This window comes from Salvelinus namaycush, chromosome 39 (assembly GCF_016432855.1).
Source record: "Salvelinus namaycush isolate Seneca chromosome 39, SaNama_1.0, whole genome shotgun sequence".
Classification (NCBI taxonomy): Eukaryota; Metazoa; Chordata; class Actinopteri; order Salmoniformes; family Salmonidae; genus Salvelinus; species Salvelinus namaycush.
Window position 1 is genome coordinate 5,268,505 of NC_052345.1, and position 27,650 is coordinate 5,296,154.

The 27,650-nt window shown below is 45.1% G+C and overlaps 1 protein-coding gene across 1 annotated transcript in view; it reads right to left on the bottom strand.

The window, feature by feature from the left end:
* Positions 1-27,650, bottom strand: part of LOC120032474 (microtubule-associated serine/threonine-protein kinase 1-like) — a 51,839-nt gene that overhangs the window by 5,502 nt on the left and 18,687 nt on the right. Inside the window, exons 7-19 of the mRNA XM_038978581.1 lie at positions 26,845-27,054; positions 26,430-26,531; positions 20,818-20,950; positions 16,600-16,670; positions 15,805-15,881; positions 15,340-15,548; positions 8,747-8,885; positions 8,294-8,426; positions 6,430-6,595; positions 5,994-6,095; positions 5,006-5,128; positions 4,446-4,558; positions 140-300 (exon numbers count right to left, since the gene is read on the bottom strand). Of these exons, the coding sequence (XP_038834509.1) occupies positions 140-300; positions 4,446-4,558; positions 5,006-5,128; positions 5,994-6,095; positions 6,430-6,595; positions 8,294-8,426; positions 8,747-8,885; positions 15,340-15,548; positions 15,805-15,881; positions 16,600-16,670; positions 20,818-20,950; positions 26,430-26,531; positions 26,845-27,054 (1,739 nt within the window). The remainder of the gene's footprint in view (positions 1-139; positions 301-4,445; positions 4,559-5,005; positions 5,129-5,993; positions 6,096-6,429; positions 6,596-8,293; positions 8,427-8,746; positions 8,886-15,339; positions 15,549-15,804; positions 15,882-16,599; positions 16,671-20,817; positions 20,951-26,429; positions 26,532-26,844; positions 27,055-27,650) is intronic.

The window sequence follows — 27,650 nt, forward strand, 5'->3', positions numbered from 1 at the left end:
AGCGTGAGAGTTCACACAATCACACTCACTAGAGTCAATTATAGACCGTGGATCTCACTTCTCTAAACAAATCTGTGTATGAAACTCAGACATGAAACCCCCCCCACCATATCTCTCGCTCTCAACCCACCACACTCACATCTCAGGTGATCCGGTCCTCCAGCTCTTGTCCCTGATAGGGAAGCTTCCCAGACTCTCTCTCTTCCCCTTGTTGTCCTCCCGGGAGCCCTTGTGTTCCCGTCGAGTCACTGAGGGGGCCTTCTGCTCTAACTGGGACAGGTGCTCCATGCTGCTGTACACCTGCAGAGGGGCCATGGAGAGAAAGTCCAAATCTGAGCCACACTGCTGATTCTAGGTCAGCACTCCTACTCTGAAACACTTTATGAATACATGGCCTGAACATAAAGAAAGGAAGCAAGTTGGTTAAAACACTCATCATCACTACCCTTAGCCTTAAGCCAAACATAGAACATGATAGTCAGTTACATACTGTAGATAGAAAGATTGCGGAGCTAATTAACTTACAACAACTGCATTTAAATAAGGATAGGCTAGAGTCAACTACTTTACATGTAATACAAAGTAGGTGGGTGCTTCAGCTAATACACACACACACACACACACACACACACACACACACACGCACACGCACACGCACACACACACACACACACACACACACACACACACACACACACACACGCACACACACACACTCGCACACGGCAAGGTCTCGTAAATGAGCTGTGAGTATGCTGGTGTGTGTGGGAGACCAGCTTAACAACATGAACAGTGCATTAAAACAAGGCTAAAGAGTATTCAGCACCATGGTAACTGAAGCAGTGGCAATAACATGAGCTGTACTGTGATATGTACATTGGCTTCTAAATCTAAACTACTGTAATAAATCAAATCACATTTTACTACAGTTGTAGACTAACAGGGAAATGCTTACTTACGGATCTTTTTCCAACAATGCAGTTCAAGATAAAGATACAAAATAATATAAAAAATGTAAATAGTGACATGAGGAATAAATACACAGTGAATAACGAGTAACAATAATGAGTCAAAATAACATGTCTATATACAGGGAGTAGCAGCAGCGAGTCGATGTGCAGGGGTACAAGGTAACTGATGTAGATATGTACATATAGGTAGGGGTAAAGTGACTAGGCAACAGGATAGATAATAGACAGTAGCAGCAGCTTATGTGTAAAAGTATATGTGTGTGTGTATGTGTAAACGTGTGTGTGTGGCGTCAGTATGCATGTGTGTGCATCTTATGAGTGTGTGGGTGTATGTAGTAACGTGTGTATGTGCGTGGTGGGGTGTCAGTTTAAGTCAGTGGAGGCTCCTCAGAGGAGGGGGAGGACCATCCTCCTCAGTGAATTTCTGAAAAATTAAAATAGTGAAACATTTAAAAAGTTATCCTTTTTAGAAAAAATTATACTAAATATATATTTACGTCACCAAATAATTGATTAAAACACACTGTTCTGCAATAAAGTTCTACAGTAACCTCTCTTAGGATAGCACAATGGTGTAGCCGGAGGACAGCTAGTTTCATCCTCCTCTGGGTACATTGACTTCCATAGACTTACACAGTAATTATGACAACTTACGGAGGATATCCTACAACCTATCAGAGTTCTTGCAGCATGAACTGACATGTTGTGCACCCAATCAAAGGATCAGAGAACGAATCTAGTACTGAAAGCAGAAGCTACAGGTACCTAGCACTTCAGTGCATAAAATGTGGTGAGTAGTTGACTCAAAGAGAGAGAAAGACAATAGTTCAACAGCAAAATAGTTTAACCTACTCAAAAACCTGGCTCAAACAGAAAGGGATGCTATGTTAGCTAGCTGGCTATGGCTAGCTAACACTGGAACTCTCCAAGTCAAGGTAAGCTTTTTGTTATATGAATTTATTGCCACCAGGGCCCACCGGTGTAACTGCTAACTGCTTGCTGACTATGCACTCTGCTGTATGATTGTAGCAGGTTTATATTAACGCATTAGTTCTAGTAGCTATGTTGACTATGATGTTAGCTAATATGGGGACAAAGATGTAGGCTGTGTGTAGCAGTTAGCGGTTATGATATTAAGGTTTGGCTTGGAAAGGTTTTTTCACCTAATCACAGACAGCTGATGTGTTATGCACTGTTGTCTACAAGCGAAGGGAAAAGGTGAGAGGAGGAGAGCGCGTAGATGCTAGAAGGAATTAACGAGCAAAGTGATCATGCTGTTTGTATGTGGCTGCTATGAAAGTAAACTGTGTTTGCGTGTGATCAAGGGTGTATTAATTCTGCCGATTCTGTTGAAAAACCTTTCTTCAACAGAACGAAACGGGAATAAACATACCTTTATTTGCCCAATAGAAACTCTCGTTTGCAACTGTTGGACTAATGATTACACCCTAAATCAGCTAGATGCAGGCAAGAGAGTGCAAGGCGGTATTGAATGTGTCACTGTCTGTCAACTTGACTACTCACATTTTTCTCTCGACCTGTTGTAAACTTTCATTCATAGGCTAGGTTGTAGCAACCTCCTGATGGGTATAGAAAAAATGTATCATGTAGTAGCCTAAACCTATCGATGTTACATTGAGCTGGTTGAATGGAATATGAAGGACAGTCATCCAATATGCTGTAAAATAAATAAGGCCATGCCTCATCTTAAATGGCACCGACCGCCACTGGTGTAAATATCTGTGAGTCTGTGTGTAGAGTCCAGTGTGTGTGCATAGAGTCAGTGCAAGAGATGGTCAATGCAGGTAGTCCGGGTAGCCATTTGATGAGCTATTTAGCAGGCTTGTTTAGCAGTCTTATGGCTTGGGGGTAGAAGCTGTTCAGGGTCTTGTTGGTTCCTGACTTGGTGCCTCGGTACCACTTGTGCGGTAGCAGAGAGAACAGTCTATGACTTGGGTGGCTGGAGTCTTTGACAATGTTTTGGGCCTTCCTCTAGCACCACCTATATACAGGTCCTGGATGGCAGGGAGCTTGGCCCCAGTACTCACCACCCTCTGTAGCACCTTGTGGTCGGGTGCCTTGCAGTTGCCGTACCAAGTGGTGATGCAGCCACCTGCATCACCACTTGTGATCTCTCTCTCTCTCTCTGTGTGTGTGTGTGTGTGTGTGTGTGTGTGTGTGTGTGTGTGTGTGTGTGTGTGTGTGTGTGTGTGTGTGTGTTTGTGTACATGCGTCCGTGTGTATGCTTTGAGACCAGCAGGCAGTGTTCTAGACTCTAATCAGGTTTCTCCATCAATGTACTGCTACTGTAATAGAGCCCTTAGCCCTCTCCATTTATACAAGAGACCCTTCACACACGCAAACACACACGCACACACACACACACAGCCCTACTCATTCCCACAAGAGACCCTTCATTAGTCCCCACCCATACAGGAGAACAGAGAGGAGGAGGAAGGGACAGGTGAAGGACAAAAGGAGGGCAGCAGAGAGAGAGAGATAATATAGAAGGAAAGATGGTGTAACGACAGGATAATAGGGATTCAAACTATGAGGTGGACAAAAAGAGGAGGGGTAAAGAGAGAGTGAGGGAGAGAGAGAGAGAGCCAGGATGAAAAATGAGATGGGATAGCTAGAAGACACCGTTAAGTAAGGGGAGATGAAGAGAGAAAATGACCTTGCTGAAGTGAGGGCAGCCAGAGGAGTGTGTGTGGCACGTGTGTGTGTGCAGGGTTGGGTAGGTTCCTTTTTAAATGTAATCTGCTACAGTTACTAGTTACCTAGAGTGGGAGGTAGCCTAACGGTTACAGCGTTTGGCCGGTAACTGAAAGATCACTGGGTCGAAGAGCCGACAAGGTGAGAAATCGGTTGCTGGCCCTTGAACTTAATTCTAATTTGCTCAAGGGAAGCCGTACTTACAGGCTGACCCTGTAAAACAACACATTTCACTGCACCTATTTGGTGTATGTGACAATATAAAAAAGTATGTTTACCTGTCCAAATTGGAATCTGTAACGTAACTTTTGGATTGCCCAAACTCAGTAACATAATCTTTCAGTTACTTTCCCCTTAAGAGACATTAGAAGACAAAAATGATCCATCAACCACATTTGGTGTGTCATCATAGTGGTCTCTGACTTGTGGTCAGACTCTCTCAGGTGGAACAAACTTCAACTTGCACCTTTTTTCAATGCTGAATTGAATGTCATTGAGAAAACAGAAAGTTGTCATAATGGATATTTTTTTCCAGCAAACATCCTTTCTGAATTTAAAAGTAATCCAAGAAGTAATCATCTAGTTTGTCAAAAGTATCTTTAATCTGTTAGTGTTTTGTAATGTAATCAGTTACTCCCCAACCATATGTGTGTGTGTGTGTGTGTGTGTGTGTGTGTGTGTGTGTGTGTGTGTGTGTGTGTGTGTGTGTGTGTGTGTGTGTGTGTGTGTGTATGTGTGTGTGTATGTGTGTCTGTGTACCTTGCTGAAGCGAGGGGAGCAGGAGGAGAACTGCCTGATCTCAACAGGCTCATCATCATCGTTGGTGTCATCCTCATCGTACGCATTGATGTGGTGATAACGATCTGAACGGGCTGAGGGAGGACAGGAGAAGAGAGAGAGAGACAGAGAGAGAGATGGCGAGAAAGAGAGATTGAGAGAAAGAGAGAAACAGAGAGAGCGCGAGAGAGAGCGCGAGAGAGAGAGATGTAACATCTTAGTTTTCCTAAATAATTTAACGGCCCTAGCCTTGGCGTTCTCTCCTCTGCTTACACTTTTCAAAGTCGCTGCAAAATGCTGCAACACTTTGGGAGAACCGCTCTCTGGCTTGGCTGAGTTTTACCATGACATAACCCCTGTCAAAGATCAAAGACTCACTTGCTTTACACATGGAGCCCAATTCTGATCTTTTTCCAATTATATGTATTTTGATCAATCAGATAAGTTTTTGGCCAATTGGGAAAAATATCAGAATTGGGTTGCCTGTGTAAATGCAGCCAGTGTGCTTGATTGGCATTAAATACACAGGTAAAGGCACTCACTGTCGAAGTAGCTGGTGTCCTCTTCTGACTCCAGGTGAGGTATGAACTCTGCCTTCTGTCTCAGTAGACTGTTCCAGTCCAGGTCAGAGAAGAACGAGTGCTGCTTCACCTCAAACGCTCCCCCTGGGGGCACGGAGGAATAATACCAACAACAAGATCAGCTCTGAGAATGTAGGCCTCGGAAGAGCATATGGCTCTGGGCCATGGTAGTTGGAGTAATACATAAACAAAGGTTAAAATGTGAATAATTATGGCATGATTCATTACACACAGTAAGCAGGAATATTTTCTGACTCATATCAGAGACCTAGGGAGAGTAGCCTGCTGCGTGTCAGACTGTTGTTATTATCATTTTCAAAATAAATGTACCCCCCTTTTCGATCTTGTCTCATCGCTGCAACTCCCCAATGGACTCGGAGAGGTGAAGGTGGAGTCATGTGTCCTCCGAAACATGACCTGCCTAACCGCGCTCCTTAACACCCGCCAGCTTAACCCGGAAGCCAGCCGGACCAATGTGTCGGAGGAAACACCATTCAACTGGCGACCAGGGTCAGCCTGCAGGCACCCGGCCAGCCACAAGGAGGTGGTATGATGAGCCAAGTAAAGCACCCCCAGCCAAACCCTCCCCTAACCTGGACGACGCTGGGCCAATTGTGTGCCGTCCTATGGGACTCCCGGCCACGGCCAGTTGTGGCACAGCCTGGGAATGAACCCGGGTCTGTAGTAAAATCTGTGTTCAACAATGCATTGCCTTGACAAACATGGTTGTGTTTGGTAAGATTATGACAGTAGACGACAGCAGAAACAGGAGGAACATTCTTAAATTCTAGCACATTGGTTCAGAAACTTGGTGTCGGGAGCGACCAAGTTGAAATTAGGTCCCCTGAGAAAATCTTCAAATGGGTATAGAATACAAGCTAAACTTTTAGTGTCAACTAAGGGCCTTTTGCCGTGTGCAGAACAAGTTTGAGAAGCCCTGTTGTAGTACCTGTACCCAGCCTCATCAGTGGATTGGTCTGTAGCAGGGTTGATATCAGTCCCTGGGCATCAGCAGGCAGGACCTCATCTCCATCAGGCCACACTATGTCATCTGAGAGAGACAACAGAGCCAGTTACAGAGAGAATGAACAGCAAGGATTTGGAACCGGACCAACATCGAGTCAGGTACAAGTTAGTACACAGACAGAGGCCTTGGAGTCAACAGTCACCTACAGCAGTGGTTTTTAAACCTCTCCTCAGGGACCCCCAGTCGTTCATTTGATCTATTCCAGAGCTAGCACACCTGATTCAACTTGTGAATTGTCTGGGGGGTCCCCGAGGGGAGCTTTGAAAACCCCTGACATACAGCACAGAACAAGAGGCACTGGGGGGGATTCAAAAAGGTGCAGACACAGAGGAAAGGCCACCCCTCATGTCTCAATCACCTGTGATGACCTGTCCAAAGAGCTCCTCAGGCGTGTCTCCAAAGAAGGGCACACAGCCCACCAGAAACTCATAGAGGATGATGCCCATGGCCCACCAGTCCACCGGCTTCCCGTAGCCTTGTCTCAGGATCACCTCCGGGGCTATGTACTCTGGGGTGCCACACACCTGGGACAGGGAGAGAGATCCACCAATCACAAGTCTCGATCACGCTCCTTGCCTCTATTTTCCTCTCACCTACATGTACCGGATGCAATGGAGTAGTCCCAAAAGTGCAAAACCTGCCCATCTGCCACTCCAGGCAGGCTCAATAAAAATAAAGGACAACAACAAATACTATTTGAACCCAGGTCTGGCCTGCGTAGCTATCTGCAAGCCCAAGAGCTTGAATATTCTTCCATCTGTCTCTGACAGAAGTACTGTACAGTAATCACGAATCAAGGACTCAGATCGTATAATGCTGATAATCAGAATTCTAATTCTAATTGGTACTGTTGCTGTACACTGTTGAGGCAGCAGGGGCCTAGTTCATTACAGCTGAGTGAATAACCAATACCCTCTAATCAAGAGTCTGCACAGACCACAACGTGAAAGGATCTTCATCTATTTCATGTGCAGATGATGTGTGTTCATTAGAACCCATTAAAAAGCATGAGCTGGTGTACACCCCAAACAGTTGGTGGAGCTGCTGACTAACGGCGAGTAACTGTAGGCTGAAAAAATGTAATAAAGATATTTGCACACTCTACATACAAGCTCCCAGTAATTTATTGGGTAAACCACCAACGTTTCAGCATCACTGTGCCTTCTTCAGGGTCATGTCATGAATGCTTGAACCAGGTTATGTAAACAAACACTGCAATTAGTGCAACCAATGACAATAGTGAGGGGTGTGTCATAGTTACTAGGGTGATAAGAATGAAAACATGTTTTACCGTTAAAAGACAATAGTTTACAGCATGTTGAATATATGAGGCTATTGTTATCATTTTGCAACATAATTAGATATTGTGCATAGTAATAGCATCAACATACATTATTATTTTATTTAATACACATATTTAATTGTTTCCATTTCCTTTCATCTTTGTTACATGTCATCTTTTGGTTCAACAGTAATGCACAATAAGCATCATCAACAACGGCAACATCTTGGGTGCACGCTGATACGCTGTAGAGCACAGGAGGTTGGTGGCACCTTAATTGGGGAGGACATGTTCGTGGTAATGACTGGAACAGAATAGGTGGAATGGTATCAAATACATCAAATGTCCATGCAATGTCCATGCTAAAGCATGATATATCCATCTAGAGTCCTCTTTCTACCTCTATGTGAAACAACATAGCATTCAGTCTGGTTTAACCAGGCTAGATGCCCTACCGCTGGAGAAGACACTGTATTGCTGCTGGCCTAACAGCATCATTTATTAATATGGGGAGTTAAATTCAAAACCTGCGTAAACAACAAACTGTAATTGCAAAATAAATAGGGACCAGAATTGTATTTATTTAGAGAAATGATGATGATTCAGTCTGTTTGGTAAACATTATTAGTGACTGTGTGTATTCCTCTTGCTTGGCAAATGATGCGTTTTTGCAAGGTTATTTTGAGATTCTCAATCCGTTGATGCATGAGGCAAGTCAAAGGATCCTGAATTCAACTCACTCACGCAACTGTCATGACTGTAGGCTATCTACAGACTTTCTAACACACTGTATGTGATTGGCTCTTCATTGAGAAGTTGGCTGTATACTACCTCTCACAATATGATGAATTGTTTGTTTGATTAGCTGAGTGACTGACTGATCATGACTGACCGATTGACTAACTGACTGATTGATTGACTGACCAATCATTCGATTTACCTGTTTGTCCAGGAACTCGCGTGCGTCCTTCTCGATGTGTCCCTCGTACAGGTTGGTGGTGAGGCTCATCAGACCCATCTTAGACAGGCCAAAGTCGGTCAGCTTGATGTGGCCCATAGAGGTGATCAGAAGACTGGTGGAAACAGGAACAACACATGGGCTGTTAGATATCAACTGCACAGCAAACCCCAGGAACAGCCATTACTCCATTCCAGCCATTACAATGAGCCCGTCCTCCTATAGCTCCTCCCACCAGTATGTATGACCAATAGGAGCCTGTAGACAGTATTCCTAGAACCTTTCACAGTACACACATTTTGGCTTAATATTTTTAGAGGGTGTCCCAAATTTTCCTAAGAAATTACATTTATGGTGAATATTGTATGGTGTGAAAGCAACTTAAGACCTCCAATCCACCAGGGGAGTGTCAGGGTGTCAGTGCAGCCCACTCACTTGTCAGGCTTGAGGTCTCGGTGCACTATGCCATAGTTGTGTAGGTACTCCAGTGCCAGCACGGTCTCTGCAAAGTACATTTTGGTGAGTTCCACGGGCAGCGCCCCGATGTTCTTCAGCAGAGTGGCACAGTCTCCCCCTATAGGAACACAACATGGCTGGTTAGACACAGTCTCCCCCTATAGGAACACAACATGGTTGGTTAGACACGGTCTCCCCCTATAGGAACACAACATGGCTGGTTAGACACAGTCTCCCCCTATAGGAACACAACATGGTTGGTTAGACACGGTCTCCCCCTATAGGAACACAACATGGCTGGTTAGACACAGTCTCCCCCTATAGGAACACAACATGGCTGGTTAGACACGGTCTCCCCCTATAGGAACACAACATGGCTGGTTAGACACAGTCTCCCCCTATAGGAACACAACATGGTTGGTTAGACACAGTCTCCCCCCTATAGGAACACAACATGGTTGGTCTCCCCCTATAGGAACACAACATGGCTGGTTAGACACAGTCTCCCCCCTATAGGAACACAACATGGTTGGTCTCCCCCTATAGGAACACAACATGGCTGGTTAGACACAGTCTCCCCCTATAGGAACACAACATGGCTGGTTAGACACAGTCTCCCCCTATAGGAACACAACATGGCTGGTTAGACACAGTCTCCCCCCTATAGGAACACAACATGGTTGGTCTCCCCCTATAGGAACACAACATGGTTGGTTAGACACAGTCTCCCCCTAAAGGAATACAACATGGTTGGTTAGACACAGTCTCCCCCTATAGGAACACAACATGGTTGGTTAGACACAGTCTCCCCCCTATAGGAACACAACATGGTTGGTCTCCCCCTATAGGAACACAACATGGTTGGTTAGACACAGTCTCCCCCTATAGGAACACAACATGGTTGGTCTCCCCCTATAGGAACACAACATGGTTGGTTAGACACAGTCTCCCCCTAAAGGAATACAACATGGCTGGTTAGACACGGTCTCCCCCTATAGGAACACAACATGGCTGGTTAGACACAGTCTCCCCCTAAAGGAATACAACATGGTTGGTTAGACACGGTCTCCCCCTATAGGAACACAACATGGTTGGTTAGACACAGTCTCCCCCCTATAGGAACACAACATGGTTGGTCTCCCCCTATAGGAACACAACATGGTTGGTTAGACACAGTCTCCCCCTATAGGAACACAACATGGTTGGTCTCCCCCTAAAGGAATACAACATGATTGGTTAGACACGGTCTCCCCCTATAGGAACACAACATGGTTGGTTAGACACAGTCTCCCCCTATAGGAACACAACATGGTTGGTTAGACACAGTCTCCCCCTATAGGAACACAACATGGTTGGTTAGACACGGTCTCCCCCTATAGGAACACAACATGGTTGGTTAGACACGGTCTCCCCCTATAGGAACACAACATGGCTGGTTAGGCACAGTCTCCCCCTATAGGAACACAACATGGCTGGTTAGACACAGTCTCCCCCTATAGGAACACAACATGGCTGGTTAGACACAGTCTCCCCCCTATAGGAACACAACATGGTTGGTTAGACACGGTCTCCCCCTATAGGAACACAACATGGTTGGTTAGACACAGTCTCCCCCTATAGGAACACAACATGGTTGGTTAGACACAGTCTCCCCCTATAGGAACACAACATGGCTGGTTAGACACAGTCTCCCCCTATAAGAACACAACATGGTTGGTTAGACACAGTCTCCCCCCTATAGGAACACAACATGGTTGGTTAGACACGGTCTCCCCCTATAGGAACACAACATGGCTGGTTAGACACAGTCTCCCCCTATAGGAACACAACATGGTTGGTTAGACACAGTCTCCCCCTATAGGAACACAACATGGTTGGTTAGGCACAGTCTCCCCCTATAGGAACACAACATGGTTGGTTAGACACGGTCTCCCCCTATAAGAACACAACATGGTTGGTTAGACACAGTCTCCCCCTATAGGAACACAACATGGTTGGTTAGGCACAGTCTCCCCCTATAGGAACACAACATGGTTGGTTAGACACAGTCTCCCCCTATAGGAACACAACATGGTTGGTTAGGCACAGTCTCCCCCCTATAGGAACACAACATGGTTGGTCTCCCCCTATAGGAACACAACATGGTTGGTTAGACACAGTCTCCCCCTATAGGAACACAACATGGTTGGTCTCCCCCTATAGGAACACAACATGGTTGGTTAGACACAGTCTCCCCCTATAGGAACACAACATGGTTGGTTAGGCACGGTCTCCCCCTATAGGAACACACCATGGTTGGTTAGGCACAGTCTCCCCCTATAGGAACACCACATGGTTGGTTAGACACAGTCTCCCCCTATAGGAACACAACATGGTTGGTTAGGCACAGTCTCCCCCCTATAGGAACACAACATGGTTGGTCTCCCCCTATAGGAACACAACATGGTTGGTTAGACACAGTCTCCCCCTATAGGAACACAACATGGTTGGTCTCCCCCTATAGGAACACAACATGGTTGGTTAGACACAGTCTCCCCCTAAAGGAATACAACATGGCTGGTTAGACACGGTCTCCCCCTATAGGAACACAACATGGTTGGTTAGGCACAGTCTCCCCCTATAGGAACACAACATGGTTGGTTAGACACAGTCTCCCCCTATAGGAACACAACATGGTTGGTTAGACACAGTCTCCCCCTATAGGAACACAACATGGTTGGTCTCCCCCTATAGGAACACAACATGGTTGGTTAGGCACAGTCTCCCCCTATAGGAACACAACATGGTTGGTTAGACACAGTCTCCCCCTATAGGAACACAACATGGTTGGTTAGACACAGTCTCCCCCTATAGGAACACAACATGGTTGGTCTCCCCCTATAGGAACACAACATGGTTGGTTAGGCACAGTCTCCCCCTATAGGAACACAACATGGTTGGTTAGACACAGTCTCCCCCTATAGGAACACAACATGGTTGGTTAGGCACGGTCTCCCCCTATAGGAACACACCATGGTTGGTTAGGCACAGTCTCCCCCTATAGGAACACCACATGGTTGGTTAGACACAGTCTCCCCCTATAGGAACACCACATGGTTGGTTAGACACAGTCTCCCCCTATAGGAACACACCATGGTTGGTTAGACACAGTCTCCCCCTATAGGAACACAACATGGTTGGTTAGACACAGTCTCCCCCTATAGGAACACAACATGGTTGGTTAGACACAGTCTCCCCCTATAGGAACACACCATGGTTGGTTAGACACAGTCTCCCCCTATAGGAACACAACATGGTTGGTTAGACACAGTCTCCCCCTATAGGAACACAACATGGTTGGTTAGACATGGGTTATGCCTCGGTTCTCTACCCTGCTCCTAAAGAATGGACTTGTACACACTTTCTGTCATGGATTCAAAACAATGGTGGTGACTTCATTGACCTACAGACAAAGCTTATACCACAACAACGCTTTTCAATTTACAACGGGAAATGTGCAAGTGCACACTTCTGTACCCCTTGGGAAGAGAATGGGGCACAGCCTGAGAGTCAGTCTGAAGGGGTTAAAGGATTTCACAGTGTCTGTCGGCCCTATCTGTGGTCGTTTGTCTTGGGTTGTTTCTCCCCTCCTCCTTTGGCCTGGTAAACCTATGTTTGGCAGAGTCCCGTCTGACTCACACACTACTCTTAATGCCTGGCTGTGTCTGTAGGCTGACTCTGAACACTAACAATCAGGATAAAAGCAATCTGCTTTCTGCTATATAGTTGGGTTGAGTATGCTGAGTTGCCCTCGAGCACCTAACACGCATTAAGGAAGATGGTTTGTCTAGGGCTGCTGTGGGAAGTGACCCCGTTTTACTTTCTACAACTGAATTGACTATGGTAAAATAACAACTTGACAGTTATTTGAATCTCTGGCCCTCGGTCAATCCCCTATATAGATAGGATAGATGTTTTTAAATTTCCACCAGTGGTGTTGGTTAGACACAGTCCCAACCAGAAGCCATGGATTACAGGCAACATTCGCACTAAGCTAAAGGGTAGAGCTACCACATTCAAGGTGCGGGACTCTGCCCCGGAAGCTTATAAGAAATCCTACCCTCCGACAAACCATCAAACAGGCAAAGCGCCAATATAGGGCTAAGATTGAATCGTACTTTACCGGCTCTGACGCTCGTCTTATGTGGCAGGGCTTGCAAACTATTACAGACTACAAAGGGAAGCACAGCCGCGAGCTGCCCAGTGACACGAGCCTACCAGACGAGCTAAATCCCTTCTATGCTCGCTTCGAGGCAAGCAACACTGAGGCATGCATGAGAGCATCAGCTGTTCCAGGCGACTGTGTGATCATGCACTCCGTAGCCGACGTGAGTAAGACCTTTAAACAGGTCAACATTCACAAGGCCGCGGGGCCAGGTGGATTACCAGGACGTGTCTTCACTGACATTTTCAACCTGTCCCTGATTGAGTCTGTAATACCAACATGTTTCAAGCAGACCACCATAGTCTCTGTGCCCAAGAACACTAAGGCAACCTGCCTAAATGACTACAGACCTGTAGCACTCACGTCTGTAACCATGAAGTGCTTTGAAATGCTGGTAATGGCATTAACACCATTATCCCAGAAACACTAGACACACTCCAATTTGCAAACCGCCCAAACAGATCCACAGATGATGCAGTCTCTATTGCACTCCACACTGCCCTTTCCCACCTGGACAAAAGGAACACCTATGTGAGAATGCTATTCATTGACTACAGCTCAGCGTTCAACACCATAGTACCCTCAAAGCTCATCACTAAGCTAAGGATCCTGGGACTAAACACCTCCCTCTGCAACTGGATCCTGGAATTCCTGACGGGCCGCCCCCAGGTGGTGAGGGTAGGTAGCAACACATCTGCTACGCTGATCCTCAACACTGGAGCCCCTCAGGGGTGCGTGCTCAGTCGCCTCCTATGCTCCCTGTTCATCCACGACTGCGTGGCAAGGCATGACTCCAACACCATCATTAAGTTTGCAGACAACACAACAGTGGTAGGCCTGATCACCGACAACGACGAGACATCATATAGGGAGGAGGTCAGAGACCTGGCCGGATGGTGCCAGAAGAACAACCTATCCCTCAACGTAATCAAAGGAGATGATTGTGAACTACAGGAAAAGGAGGACCGAACATGCCCCCCATTCTCATCGACGGGGCTGCAGTGGAGCAGGTTGAGAGCTTCAAGTTCCAATACAGTCGTGAAGAGGGCACGACAAAGGCTATTCCCCCTCAGGAAACTAAAAAGATTTGGCATGTGTCCTCAGATCCTCAAAAGGTTCTACAGCGGCACCATCGAGAACATCCTGACTGGTTGCATCACTGCCTGGTATGGCAACTGCTCGGCCTCCGACCGCAAGGCACTACAGAGGGTAGTGCGTACGGCCAAGTACATCACTGGGGCTAAGCTGCCTGCCATCCAGGACCTCTACAGGCAGGATGTACTGATTTTCTACCATAATTTGCAAATAAATTCATTAAAAATCCTACTATGTGATTTTCTGGATTTTTTCCCCTCATTTTGTCTGTCATAGATGAAGTGTACCTATGATGAAAATTACAGGCCTCTCTCATCTTTTTAAGTGGGAGAACTTGCACAATTGGTGGCTGACTAAATATTTATTTGCCCCACTGTATATGTGTAGTCACTTTAACTATACATTCATGTACACACTACCTCAATTAGCCTGACTAACCGGTTCCCGCGCACATTGGCTACCCGGACAATCTGCATTGTGTCCCGCCACCCACCACCCGCCAACCCTTCTTTTACGCTACTGCTACTCTCTGTTAATCATATATTGATAGTCACTTTAACCATACCTACATGTACATACTACCTCAATCAGCCCGACTAACCGGTGCCTGTATATAGCCTCGTTACTGTTATAGCCTCACTACTGTATATAGCCTCGCTACTGTTATTTTTCACTGTCTTTTTACTGTTGTTTTTATTTCTTTACTTATCTATTGTTCACCTAATACCAATTTTTTAGTCAAAAATTGCACTCTTGGTTAGGGCCTGTAAGTAAGCATTTCACTGGTGAAATACCTGTTGTATTCGGCGCACGTGACAAATAAACGTTGATTTGATTTGTCTGGTGGCACTTTAAATGAGGAGAACGGGCTCATAGTAATGTTTGGAATGGAATGAATTGAATGGTATCACACACATCAAACATATGGTTTTCCATGTGTTTGATACCATTCCATTCACATCACTCCATCCATTATTATGAGCCGCCCTCCCCTCTGGTTTCCACCATATTGCTTTCACCTAGCCAGTCCTATCAGATACCATGAAGGGCAAATGAACAAGGGCAGAAGGGAGAGTACTACTTTCCAGAATGAGAATGAAATCCAACCGGGTTTCCTGAGAAACTCTCTCACCTCAAAGGAAGTGAACAAGATCAGAACGGAGAGAACTTTGAAAAAGCAAGGTGTAAGATATGTGAAGTTTCTTGGGACACCCTATGAAGTCTTTATTGTAATTCCATTAAAGAAGTACAGTTTCCTCAGAAACCCACTAACCTTCAACATACTCCATGACCATGCAGAGGTGCCTGCGAGTCTCGAAGGAGCAGAACATGGAGACCACGAAGGGGTTCTCAGCGAAGGTCAGGATGTCTCTCTCTACGAAGGCCTGCTGGATCTGGTTCCTCAGGATCAGGTTCTGCTTGTTGATCTTCTTCATGGCAAAACGCTGACGGGTCTCCCTGTGACGTACCAGGTACACCGCACTGACGGGGGAGGGGAGGAGGAGGGAAGAAGGAGGGAGGGGAGAGAGGGGAGTGGACAAGGAGGGAGGAGGGGAGAGAGGGGGAGGAGGGAGATGGGTAAAGGGTAGAGGTGCAAGAAGCCAAGGGTAAGGTTGTGGTAAAATTAGATGGTCAGAGAAATCTACCTGGAGCCTCATGTCTTTGAATGAATGTGAGGACTTTGTGATGTACATGAAATGCATAGTCATTCATATTGCTTTGACCAGACTCTACTCACCCATATGCTCCGTTGCTGATCAGCTTGATGGTTTGAAAGTCTTCTTCACTTGGCGGCTTCATGGCTTTCATCTTCCCCTACATAAACAAGCAGGCAAGCTCAGTCAAGCCCAACTTAAGCTAGATACTATTTGAAGACAGATCTGGTGTGTCTGTGAGTGTACTTCTCATTAGAGATGGAGGGCCCTCACCTCTGATCTGGTGTGTCTGTGAGTGTACTTCTCATTAGAGATGGAGGGTCCTCACCTCTGATCTGTTGTGTCTGTGAGTGTATTTCTCATTAGAGATGGAGGGTCCTCACCTCTGATCTGGTGTGTCTGTGAGTGTACTTCTCATTAGAGATGGAGGGTCCTCACCTCTGATCTGTTGTGTCTGTGAGTGTATTTATCATTAGAGATGGAGGGTCCTCACCTCTGATCTGGTGTGTCTGTGAGTGTATTTCTCATTAGAGATGGAGGGTCCTCACCTCTGATCTGGTGTGTCTGTGAGTGTATTTCTCATTAGAGATGGAGGGTCCTCACCTCTGATCTGGTGTGTCTGTGAGTGTATTTTTCATTCGAGATGGAGGGTCCTCACCTCTGATCCGGTGTGTCTGTGAGTGTATTTCTCATTAGAGATGGAGGGTCCTCACCTCTGATCTGTTGTGTCTGTGAGTGTATTTCTCATTAGAGATGGAGGGTCCTCACCTCTGATATGGTGTGTCTGTGAGTGTATTTCTCATTAGAGATGGAGGGTCCTCACCTCTGATCTGCTGTGTCTGCGAGTGTATTTATCATTAGAGATGGAGGGTCCTCACCTCTGCGGAATCGTCTGGCTCTGGGGTGTGGGGACCTTCACTGTCATAGTAGTTGTCCATGCTCACAATGTCTGGACAAAAACACATGATTTAACACTCAATACAGTAACTGGTGTGTACTGTTGCAGATCAATAGCATTGTGTATACATACAGTGCCTTCAGAAAGTGACTTATTCCACATTTCGTTGTGTTACAGGCTGAGCAATGCAATGGCAATTCACTTTAAAGAGTGTTGTTTAGGTTTTTCTCTACAATAACAAAATCACTTTGACATGTGAGTCACTCTGGATGAGGGGGAGAGTGCTGAACAAATAAATGCAAATATGTTAAAGGCCCAGTGCAGTCAAAAATGGGATTTCCATGTTTTATATATACAGTGCCTTTGGAAAGTATTCAGACCCCTTGACTTTTTCCACATTTTGTTACGTTACAGCCTTATTCTAAAATGGAAATGGAAATTGTCTGCAGCATTGAGTGTCCCCCAAAACCCAGTGGCCTCCATCATTCTTAAATGGAAAAAGTTTGGAACCACCAAGACTCTTCCTAAAACTGGCCGCCTGGCAATCGGGGGAGAAGGGCCTTGGTCAGAGAGGTGACCAAGAACCCGATGGTCACTCTGAAAGACCTCCAGAATTCCTCTGTGGAGATGAGAGAACCTTCCAGAAGGACAACCATCTCTGCAGCACTCCACCAATCAGGCAATTATTGTAGAGTGGCCAGATGGAAGCCACTACTCAGTAAAGGGCACATGACAGCCCGCTTGGAATTTGCCTAAAGGCACCTAAAGGACTGAAACCATGAGAAACAAGATTCTCTGGTCTGATGAAACCAAGATTGAACTCTTTGGCCTAAATGCCAAGCGTCACGTCTGGAGGAAACCTGGCACCATCCCTACAGTGAAGTATGGTGGTGGCAGCATCCTGCTGTGGGGATATTTTTTAGCTGCAGGGACTGGGAGACTAGTCCGGATCGAGGCAAAGATGAACAGAGCAAAGTACAGAGAGATCCTTGATGAAAACCTGCTCCAGAGTGCTCAGGACCTCAGACTGGGGCGAAGGTCTCTGAATGTCCTTGATGAGTGGCCCAGCCAGAAAATCTCTGGAGAGACCTGAAAATAGCTGTGCAGCAATGCTCCCCATCCAACAGAGCTTGAGAGGATCTGCAGAGAAGAATGGGAGAAGCTCCCCAAATACAGGTATGCCAAGCTTGTAGCGTTATACCCAAGAAGACTTGAGGCTGTAATCGCTGCCAAAGGTGCTTCAACAAAGCACTGAGTAAAGGGTCTGAATACTTACAGTATGTACACTACCGTTCAAAAGTTTGGGGTCACTTAGATATGTCCTTGTTTTTGAAAGAAAAGCTATTTTTTTGTCCATTAAAATAACATCAAATTGATCAGAAATACAGTGTAGACATTTTTAATGATGTAATTGACTATTGTAGCTGGAAACAGCTGATTTTTTTATGGAATATCTACATAGATCTTCAGTTTCTTGCCAATTTCTCGCATGGATAGACTTAATTTCTCAGAACAAGAATAGACTGACGAGTTTCAGAAGAAAGTCTTTGTTTCTGGTCATTTTGAGCCTGTAATCGAACCCCCAAATGATGATGCTCCAGATACTCAACTAGTCTAAATCATCAGCTGTGCTAAAATAATTGCAAAAAGGTTTTCTAATGATCAATTAGCCTTTTAAAATTATAAACTTGGATTAACTAACACAACGTGCCATTGAACACAGAAGTGATGGTTGCTGATAATGAGCCTCTGTACGCCTGTCACGATCGTCTTCCTGAGAGAGAGTGGACCAAGGCGCAGCGTGTGCAAAATACATCTCTTTATTTAGAAGAGGGAAAAACACGCAACGAACACTATTACAAAACGAAACAAACCAACAAACGATCGTGAAGCTAAAGACGTAAGTGCAATCACAAGCTACAAACGTACAACATAGACAACTACCCACAAAAGCCTACTGCCTATGGCTGCCTTAAATATGGCTCCCAATCAGAGACAATGAATGACAGCTGTCTCTGATTGAGAACCAATCTAGGCAGCCATAGACATAACTAGACAACTACACTCTACTCTGCCCCATACACATACAACACCCCTAGACACTACAAAACACATACATTCCCCATGTCACACCCTGACCTAACCAAAAAACATAAAGAAAACAAAGAATACTAAGGCCAGGGCGTGACAACGCCTATGTAGATATTCCGTTAAAAAATCTGCCGTTTCCAGCTACAATAGTCAAGGGGTCTGAATACTTTCCAAAGCACTGTATATATTTCCACACTATGAAGTTGGAGTAAAAGTTTGTGTTGGAGCTGTTTGAAATGACCGCCTGAAATGTCAGCCTGTTTTGGTAGGATGGAGCTGGTAAATGAGTTAATAGACCAATAACAGCTAATTTTCAGTTTTCCCCTCCCCACTCAGACCACTTCCAGACGGTGCTCTTTGCTAAGAAGAATTATTTTTTAACAATTTTAACTAAAAACAATCACAGTAAGGTACTTCCCTGTTACCAGAAATGATTTGATATTGAGATAAAAACGGCTGCATTGGACCTTTAAGTAAACATCTCGTTCATTTGAATTAGATGTCGCACAAAGTGATGTGAAAATAATATATCTTCTTGTCACCTTGGTAACAACATTTCTAAAACAAAATGGTTGTGTTTGGGGAACCAAGAGAGGGAGGGAAGACGAGAGTGTGAGAGAGAGAGAGAAAGAGAGATCAAGCTGTGAATATTTGTGTGGGTGAAAAACAGAAAGGTGCTAAACCAAGGGATCGTTTGTAAAAAGTGTCACATTGTGACAACCCACTAAAACCCAAACTCATATTTCTTCAACCAGACTGAAGGTAGCTGACAAATAGCAGCCAGTCGGACTCTGGATAGTCTTTCTAACCCCTTTACATTGTGTAGCTTAATGAACAGCTTGTGATGGATTTGTCACTGTGAGAAGTGAAGCTGGAATGAATTGAAGGAGTCAGAGAAGGAGTTTGGGGGCTGGTGTGTGTTTAGACAATATGTATATTAATGACAGTGAGTGCAGTGCTGCGACCGGCTTCATAATCAGTAAAGGGAGTTCTCTCTGCATCTCAATATTGTCTACAGGTAGCCTGGTCCCAGGTCTGTTTGTGCTGTCTTGCCAAGGTTCAGTGTGACAATGACAAGAGCTGGGACCAGGCTAGTTGACAGGTGGATCACTGCCCACATGCTACAATGCCAAGATGCTGTTATTTTTCTCATGCCAAAATGTATTGTTTTTTCTAAGGTTATTTTTGCTAGCTTTATAGTTAATTACCTACAATAAACACCCGAGGGGAGTGTGGCTGTCAAAATGTGGGTAGGGAAATCTCAGCCATCAATCTTTCATTTTCTCTTGTTTGGCTTCTACAGGTACACGATGCCCTAAATCTGTCTCTTTCTGTTTCCGTCTACTGTCTCTCCCTCCCCCTATCCCAACCTCCACATGGTCACAGGTCAGTCCCAGCTGTCTGCATGTCTCTTTCTGTTCCTCTCATCCCTCTCTTCCTTACTCTCTTCTTCATTAAATGTCTCCCCTCTACTCCTCTCTCCTACATCTCTCTCACCCTCCAGAGGGTGCTTGGTCTGTCCCAGCCATCTGAATCTGTCTATTTCTGTTCCTCTCTTCTCTCTCCTCCTCCCTCTCATCCTTCTCTCTCCCCCTCCAGAGGGTGCTTGGTCTGTCCCAGCCATCTGAATCTGTCTATTTCTGTTCCTCTCTTCTCTCTCCTCCTCCCTCTCATCCTTCTCTCTCCCCCTCCAGAGGGTCCCTGGTCTGTCCCAGCCTTCAATCTGTCTCTTTCCATTCATCTCTTCCCTCTCTTCCTCTCTCTCTCCTCCTCCCTCTCATCCTTCTCTCACCCTCCAGAGGGTCCCTGGTCTGTCCCAACCCTCAATTTCTCTTTCTGTTCCTCTCTTCCCTCTCGTCCTCCTACTTCCCTCCCCCTCCCTTACTCACCCTCTAGTCTAGGGGTATTAAACTCTTACCCAACGAGGTCCCGGAGTCTGCTGGTTTTCCCTTCTCCCTGATAATTAATTCCACCCACCTGGTGTCCCAGGTCTAAATCAGTCCCTGATTGGAGGAGAAGGAATAAAAGCGGTTCCAGAGTTGAGGGCTCTAGAGTGTCCTGTCGTAACAAGGAGTGTCCATCTTCATTAAATGTGTGTGTGTCTCACCCTCCAGAGGGTCCCGGGTCAGACCCAGCTGGCTGATGATGTAACGAGGGATGTCCGTCTTCATCAGGTGTCCCTCCTTGGCGTGGTCCTCCGCTGCCTCCAGCAGGTGATAGAACTCCTCTGGGTTGAACTCCTACAGAGAGGGGGGGGGGACAATATTGACAGTACTGTCTGTGTTATTTAGGGGGGGGGGACACGAAACCATATACAGTTACACCACAGCTGCCAGTCTGCCACATAAACTTGATGTAGTATTGACTTTTCTGGATTGAACTCCTGTCCATGAAGGGGAGGGTGGACAATATATTTTTTTTACATTTATTTAACTAGGCGAGTCAGTTAAGAACAAATTCTTATTTTCAATGACGGCCTAGGAAAAGTGGGTTAACTGCCTTGTTCAGGGGCAGAACGACAGATTTTTACCTTGTCAGCTCGGGGATTCGATCCAGCAACCTTTCGGTTACTTGTCCAACGCTCGAACCACTAGGCTACCCTGCCGCCGGTATTGAGAAGAGGGAGGACAATATTGACAGTACTGTCTGTGGTATTGAGAGGAGGGGGGACAATATTGACAGTACTGTCTGTGGTATTGAGAGGAGGGGGGGGACAATATTGACAGTACTGTCTGTGGTATTGAGGAGGGGGGACAATATTGACAGTACTGTCTGTGGTATTGAGAGGAGGGGGGACAATATTGACAGTACTGTCTGTGGTATTGAGAGGAGGGGGGACAATATTGACAGTACTGTCTGTGGTATTGAGAGGAGGGGGGACAATATTGACAGTACTGTCTGTGGTATTGAGAGGAGGGGGGGGGCAATATTGACAGTACTGTCTGTGGTATTGAGGAGGGGGGACAATATTGACAGTACTGTCTGTGGTATTGAGGAGGGGGGACAATATTGACAGTACTGTCTGTGGTATTGAGAAGAGGGGGAACAATATAGAGTGTAACAGACAAAATCTGCCACATCGACTGCCATTGTGTATGGTATTGTGTGTGCTGTTTTGAGTTTAACTGGGGAATCCTATAGGCTGAAATAAGGAGCTAATAAACTGCTGGGTACTAACATGGTCATAACTTTGAATTGCTGCTCCAATAAGTGCTGCAGCTGATTAACATAGCCTTTATTCTGTCCTCTGGGCATCTCTTTCATTCACCCTTTGTGGAGGGATATAACACTGTTATTAGAAACCAGAGCACCTGGGGCTGGGAGGGGAAGGTCATTTCCTGGTTTCAGTGTTCCGATGTTCAACTGTTCCCTGGCCTTGCCAACTAAGATACAGATGAGAGGAGTGAACCCATAGAAATAGAAGGACTAGAATAGATTATAGTCCTTTGAGTAAATTTACAAAGTTCCCTGAATTGCCAACTATGATGAGTGGAGTGATCATAGATTAGAGACACAATATAAGACTAATATAAGTCTTGTACTTGATTCTGTGGGAGTGAAGCTCTCTGCACAGAGTTCTGCTCTGCTCTATGTACCTCTACGTGGGATAATGTTCTTCCACCATGGCTCTGACATTTCACCAAATCAGAGGAGACTGTGACTAGAATGCCAAATGAACTGAACTCCCCCCCCCCCTCTCTCTCCCCTCCATTTCACTTTCTCTCTCCTCTCTCCCTCCACCTTTCCCTACCTCTTTCATTCTCCTCGCTCTCTCTCTCCATCTCTCTCCTCTTCATTTCACTTTCTCTCTCCCTCCATCCTTCCCTACATCTTTCCTTCTCTCGCTCTCTCTCTCCCGCCTTCATTTCAGTTTCTCTCTCCCTCCATCCTCGTCTGCCTCTTCCCTCTCACTCTCTCTCTCATATAACTGACACAAGGAGAAGCATCCAGCCTGACCCTATCGACCTCTTCCGCCGGTCGCTCTGGCAACGGGAAGATGAGATGCAACAGCAGAAGGAGGTGGGACCAAGCCTTTGACAGGCAGGGGAAGCCATCAATCAGAGTGTGTAAATCCAGGGACACTCCAGTGACTTATGTACATATAGCTTTGAATGTCAACTGGACAGTTGGAGGAGTTCATTTCAACTGTCATTGAATGTGGTGTTGGTCCATGGCAGCAGTGTACGTGGGTGGACGTTTTCCAGTTAGGAAAATATTCTTAGGCATTTAACATAATGCTGTATATGTAATGACTCATATAAAGACATCTTTGACCTATATCTATGAAACAAGGGATGTGTTTTGGTTAAATACACCGCACAATCTGTCATAAAGTTAGCCTCTAGTATTGTTGATTTAGTTTCAGTGAAAAATGAGAGAGGGAGACAGATTAAAGGGGATGAACGGTATGGAATGTGTATGTCCCAAATTGCATCCTATTCCCTACATGGTGCACTACCTTTGATCAGAGCCCTATGGGGGCCTGGTCCAAAAGTAGTGCACTATAATAGGGAATAGGGTGCCATTTGGGACCATAGAGTTCTGGTCTAAAGCAGTGCACTATAAAGGGAATAGGGTGCCATTTGGAATAGTATGCAAAACAAACATATTTTTCACAATTTCAGCTATATTATCAAAATCAATAAACCAAAGCACGTTTTGGGGTTCATTCATTAGTTTTTACGTGATTAAGTAGAATCCTGTTGAAAAATGATGCGGAAAGTATCATTTATATTCCTAAAACATAAGTTGAAAATGTTACTGTTCCTGCTACCTGTTGTTGATTATGAATTTGTTTTTAAATGTCCAAATTCATAATCAATATGCTGAAATAAGTTGTGATATTTTGAAGGCCAAAAATAAACATTACTCCCTACACATACAGTGGGGCAAAAAAGAATTTAGTCAGCCACCAATTGTGCAAGTTCTCCCACTTAAAAAGATGAGAGAGGCCTGTAATTTTCATCATAGGTACACTTCAACTATGACAGACAAAATGAGAAAAAAAAATCTTTTAATTTTTAATGAATTTATTTGCAAATTATGGTGGAAAATAAGTATTTGGTCACCTACAAACAAGCAAGATTTCTGGCTCTCACAGACCTGTAACTTCTTCTTTAAGAGGCTCCTCTGTCCTCCACTCGTTACCTGTATTAATGGCACCTGTTAGAACTTGTTATCAGTATAAAAGACACCTGTCCACAACCTCAAACAGTCACACTCCAAACTCCACTATGGCCAAGACCAAAGAGCTGTCAAAGGACACCAGAAACAAAATTGTAGACCTGCACCAGGCTGGGAAGACTGAATCTGCAATAGGTAAGCAGCTTGGTTTGAAGAAATCAACTGTGGGAGCAATTATTAGGAAATGGAAGACATACAAGACCACTGATAATCTCCCTCGATCTGGGGCTCCACGCACGATCTCACCCCGTGGGGTCAAAATGATCACAAGAACGGTGAGCAAAAATCCCAGAACCACACGGGGGGACCTAGTGAATGACCTGCAGAGAGCTGGGACCAAAGTAACAAAGCCTACCATCAGTAACACACTACGCTGCCAGGGACTCAAATCCTGCAGTGCCAGACGTGTCCCCCTGCTTAAGCCAGTACATGTCCAGGCCCGTCTGAAGTTTTTGGATGATCCAGAAGAAGATTGGGAGAATGTCATATGGTCAGATGAAACCAAAATATAACTTTTTGGTAAAAACTCAACTCGTCGTGTTTGGAGGACAAAGAATGCTGAGTTGCATCCAAAGAACACCATACCTACTGTGAAGCATGGGGGTGGAAACATCATGCTTTGGGGCTGTTTTTCTGCAAAGGGACCAGGACGACTGATCCGTGTAAAGTAAAGAATGAATGGGGCCATGTATCGTGAGATTTTGAGTGAAAACCTCCTTCCATCAGCAAGGGCATTGAAGATGAAACGTGGCTGGGTCTTTCAGCATGACAATGATGCCAAACACACCGCCCGGGCAACGAAGGAGTGGCTTCGTAAGAAGCATTTCAAGGTCCTGGAGTGGCCTTGCCAGTCTCCAGATCTCAACCCCATAGAAAATCTTTGGAGGGAGTTGAAAGTCCGTGTTGCCCAGCAACAGCCCCAAAACATCACTGCTCTAGAGGAGATCTGCATGGAGGAATTGGCCAAAATACCAGCAACAGTGTGTGAAAACCTTGTGAAGACTTACAGAAAACGTTTGACCTCTGTCATTGCCAACAAAGGGTATATAACAAAGTATTGAGATAAACTTTTGTTATTGACCAAATACTTATTTTCCACCATAATTTGCAAATAAATTCATAAAAAATCCTACAATGTGATTTTCTGGATTTTTTTTCTTTCTTTGTCTGTCATAGTTGAAGTGTACCTATGATGAAAATTACAGGCCTCTCTCATCTTTTTAAGTGGGAGAACTTGCACAATTGGTGGCTGACTAAATACTTTTTTGCCCCACTGTACATACGTCACACTTGTGTTCAGATTAGTTCTATTTAGCTAAATGAGTAGCTTATAAACTGCACACACACCAACATTTCCCAAGCAGCCACTCTACACTTTGATTGGCTTGTTCTACTGTAATCAAAAGCTAGCACAAATGAATCACATCACTATTGTCTATAAAGATCAATGGAACTGGGACAATAACCGGGGTGACGTGTACCCTTTGCGCTCTTCTAAAAGATAAAACCACAACTAACTTGGGTAAACTACATATACCTGTCGATAGATGACAACCTGTAGTAGCCATTTGTCAACTCATCTCTTTGTGTCACGTTTACAGTAGATGGCCAATACAAAACGGAAACAACACTTTTTTGACTGGAACATCTCAACGAATCATCACCTCACAGACCTACAAAGTGACAGGGGTTTCATTTGAGTGCTAGCTTGACTGTCAAATACGTGGATTTGTTTGTGGCCAGCAACTTAAAAAAAAAAAAAAGCTAAATCAATTTAGTATAATCTTGATATTAACGTCACCAATCTGAGGTAAAAAAGATGTGTAATTCTACTCAATTCATGTGTTGAAAATTCAAGCTTGTACAAGGTAGTTAACACACTTTCCACATTAGGGGAATTAGCGCAATATGAAATAATTTTATATGACAAAATAATTCAACATGTCAATTAAGTGATGATAGTACAGCATATACTGCCCACTCACAAGCTATTGCAACAATTCCACATATTTCTAGCTCATTGAACTATTTAGAGAGGGAACTGCTCTGAAACCCATTTGAACCAGGTGCTCTAGAATAGAGTCTCCAGAGTGTCTGAGCCGCAGCCTGAACATTCAACGTCCCTGTAAGAGACCTGTAATAGACCTGTAAGAGACCTGTAATAGACCTGTAAGAGACCTGTAATAGACCTGTAATAGACCTGTAATAGACCTGTAATAGACCTGTAAGAGACCTGTAATAGACCTGTAAGAGACCTGTAATAGACCTGTAAGAGACCTGTAATAGACCTGTAATAGACCTGTAATAGACCTGTAAGAGACCTGTAATAGACCTGTAATAGACCTGTAAGAGACCTGTAATAGACCTGTAAGAGACCTGTAATAGACCTGTAATAGACCTGTAAGAGACCTGTAATAGACCTGTAAGAGACCTGTAATAGACCTGTAAGAGACCTGTAATAGACCTGTAAGAGACCTGTAATAGACCTGTAAGAGACCTGTAATAGACCTGTAAGAGACCTGTAATAGAGCTCACCAGACATTCCAGAAGCCGGGCGGGACGAGATATGATGATGAAGAGCTTTTTGACCAGCTCAGTGACGAAGGTCAACTCAGAGCTCTCAGAACGCTCATAGGCCTGAGAGCGAGAGAGAGAGAGAGAGAGAGAGAGAGAGAGAGAGAGAGAGAGAGAGAGAGAGAGAGAAAGAGAAAGAGAGAGAGAGACAGAGAGAGAGACAGAGAGACAGAGAGAGAAAGAGAGAGGGCTTCAGCACCAGGGACAGCGATAAACAAATTCTTAGCAATTAATAGGTTCTGCACCAATAAAATTTAATGACAGTTACTTTTGGAAGACCAGAAGAGGACTAGGGGTGCGTGTGTGTGTGTGTGTGCATGTATATGTGTTGTGTATGTGCATCCGCATGTGTTTGCAACTATGCATGATGACTCACGTCATTGAGCATCTTCTCCAGATTCTCCTGCAGCTCAAAGAAATACACCGTTGTGATGAGTCCGTCCTGTGATTTGGTCAGGCAGTCTCTGGACAGCTCTGCTATCTGGTGGTGGATGAAGCTGAGGACCCCGTCAGCCAGCGGCAGCACGCTCTCCGGGGAGAAGTTCTGGATGAACTCTGACAGACGCTCCTCCATCTGGGCTGTAGCCTGGGAGGAGAGGACAACATGGTGGAATACACTATAGGTGAGTGACTGGGGTACAAGCCTTTCAGGGGAGAAGCTATCAACGTTCCTTCATCTGGGCAGTTGACAGATATACAGCATAGACTACATATTATCAATACAGGACCGAGAGGGTTCGAACCCAGGCCTTTTACCAGCTACAAGATTGTGTTGGTGTGTTCAGCTAAAGCCTAGGAGCCAACACAAGTCTTCAGGACTCAGCTAAGGTTACTTAACACGCGAGCGTGGTTCATCCGCCCATTGACCTCCATGTGAAGTCCATGTGATCAGTATTCTAGTGTGAGACTAGCAATATAGTCAAACAAACAGACACCATCAGCAAACTGCTGAATCCAAATAAATCCCTCCGTACCTTAGTGTTTGTACTACTATAGTATGTGATGTGAGTAATGCCTTTTCTCTGTTTGTCTGCTTCTGTTTGGTTTGCAGCTTTACCACAGCGGCTGTCTGCCTGTCATACAGCCTGTAAGTCATTGATATCGGTCAACACAAAGCCAGAAGTGGTTTCAACAGTAGATGGGGAGATATGCTGTATTAGAGAGAGAAACTGCACTGCGCTG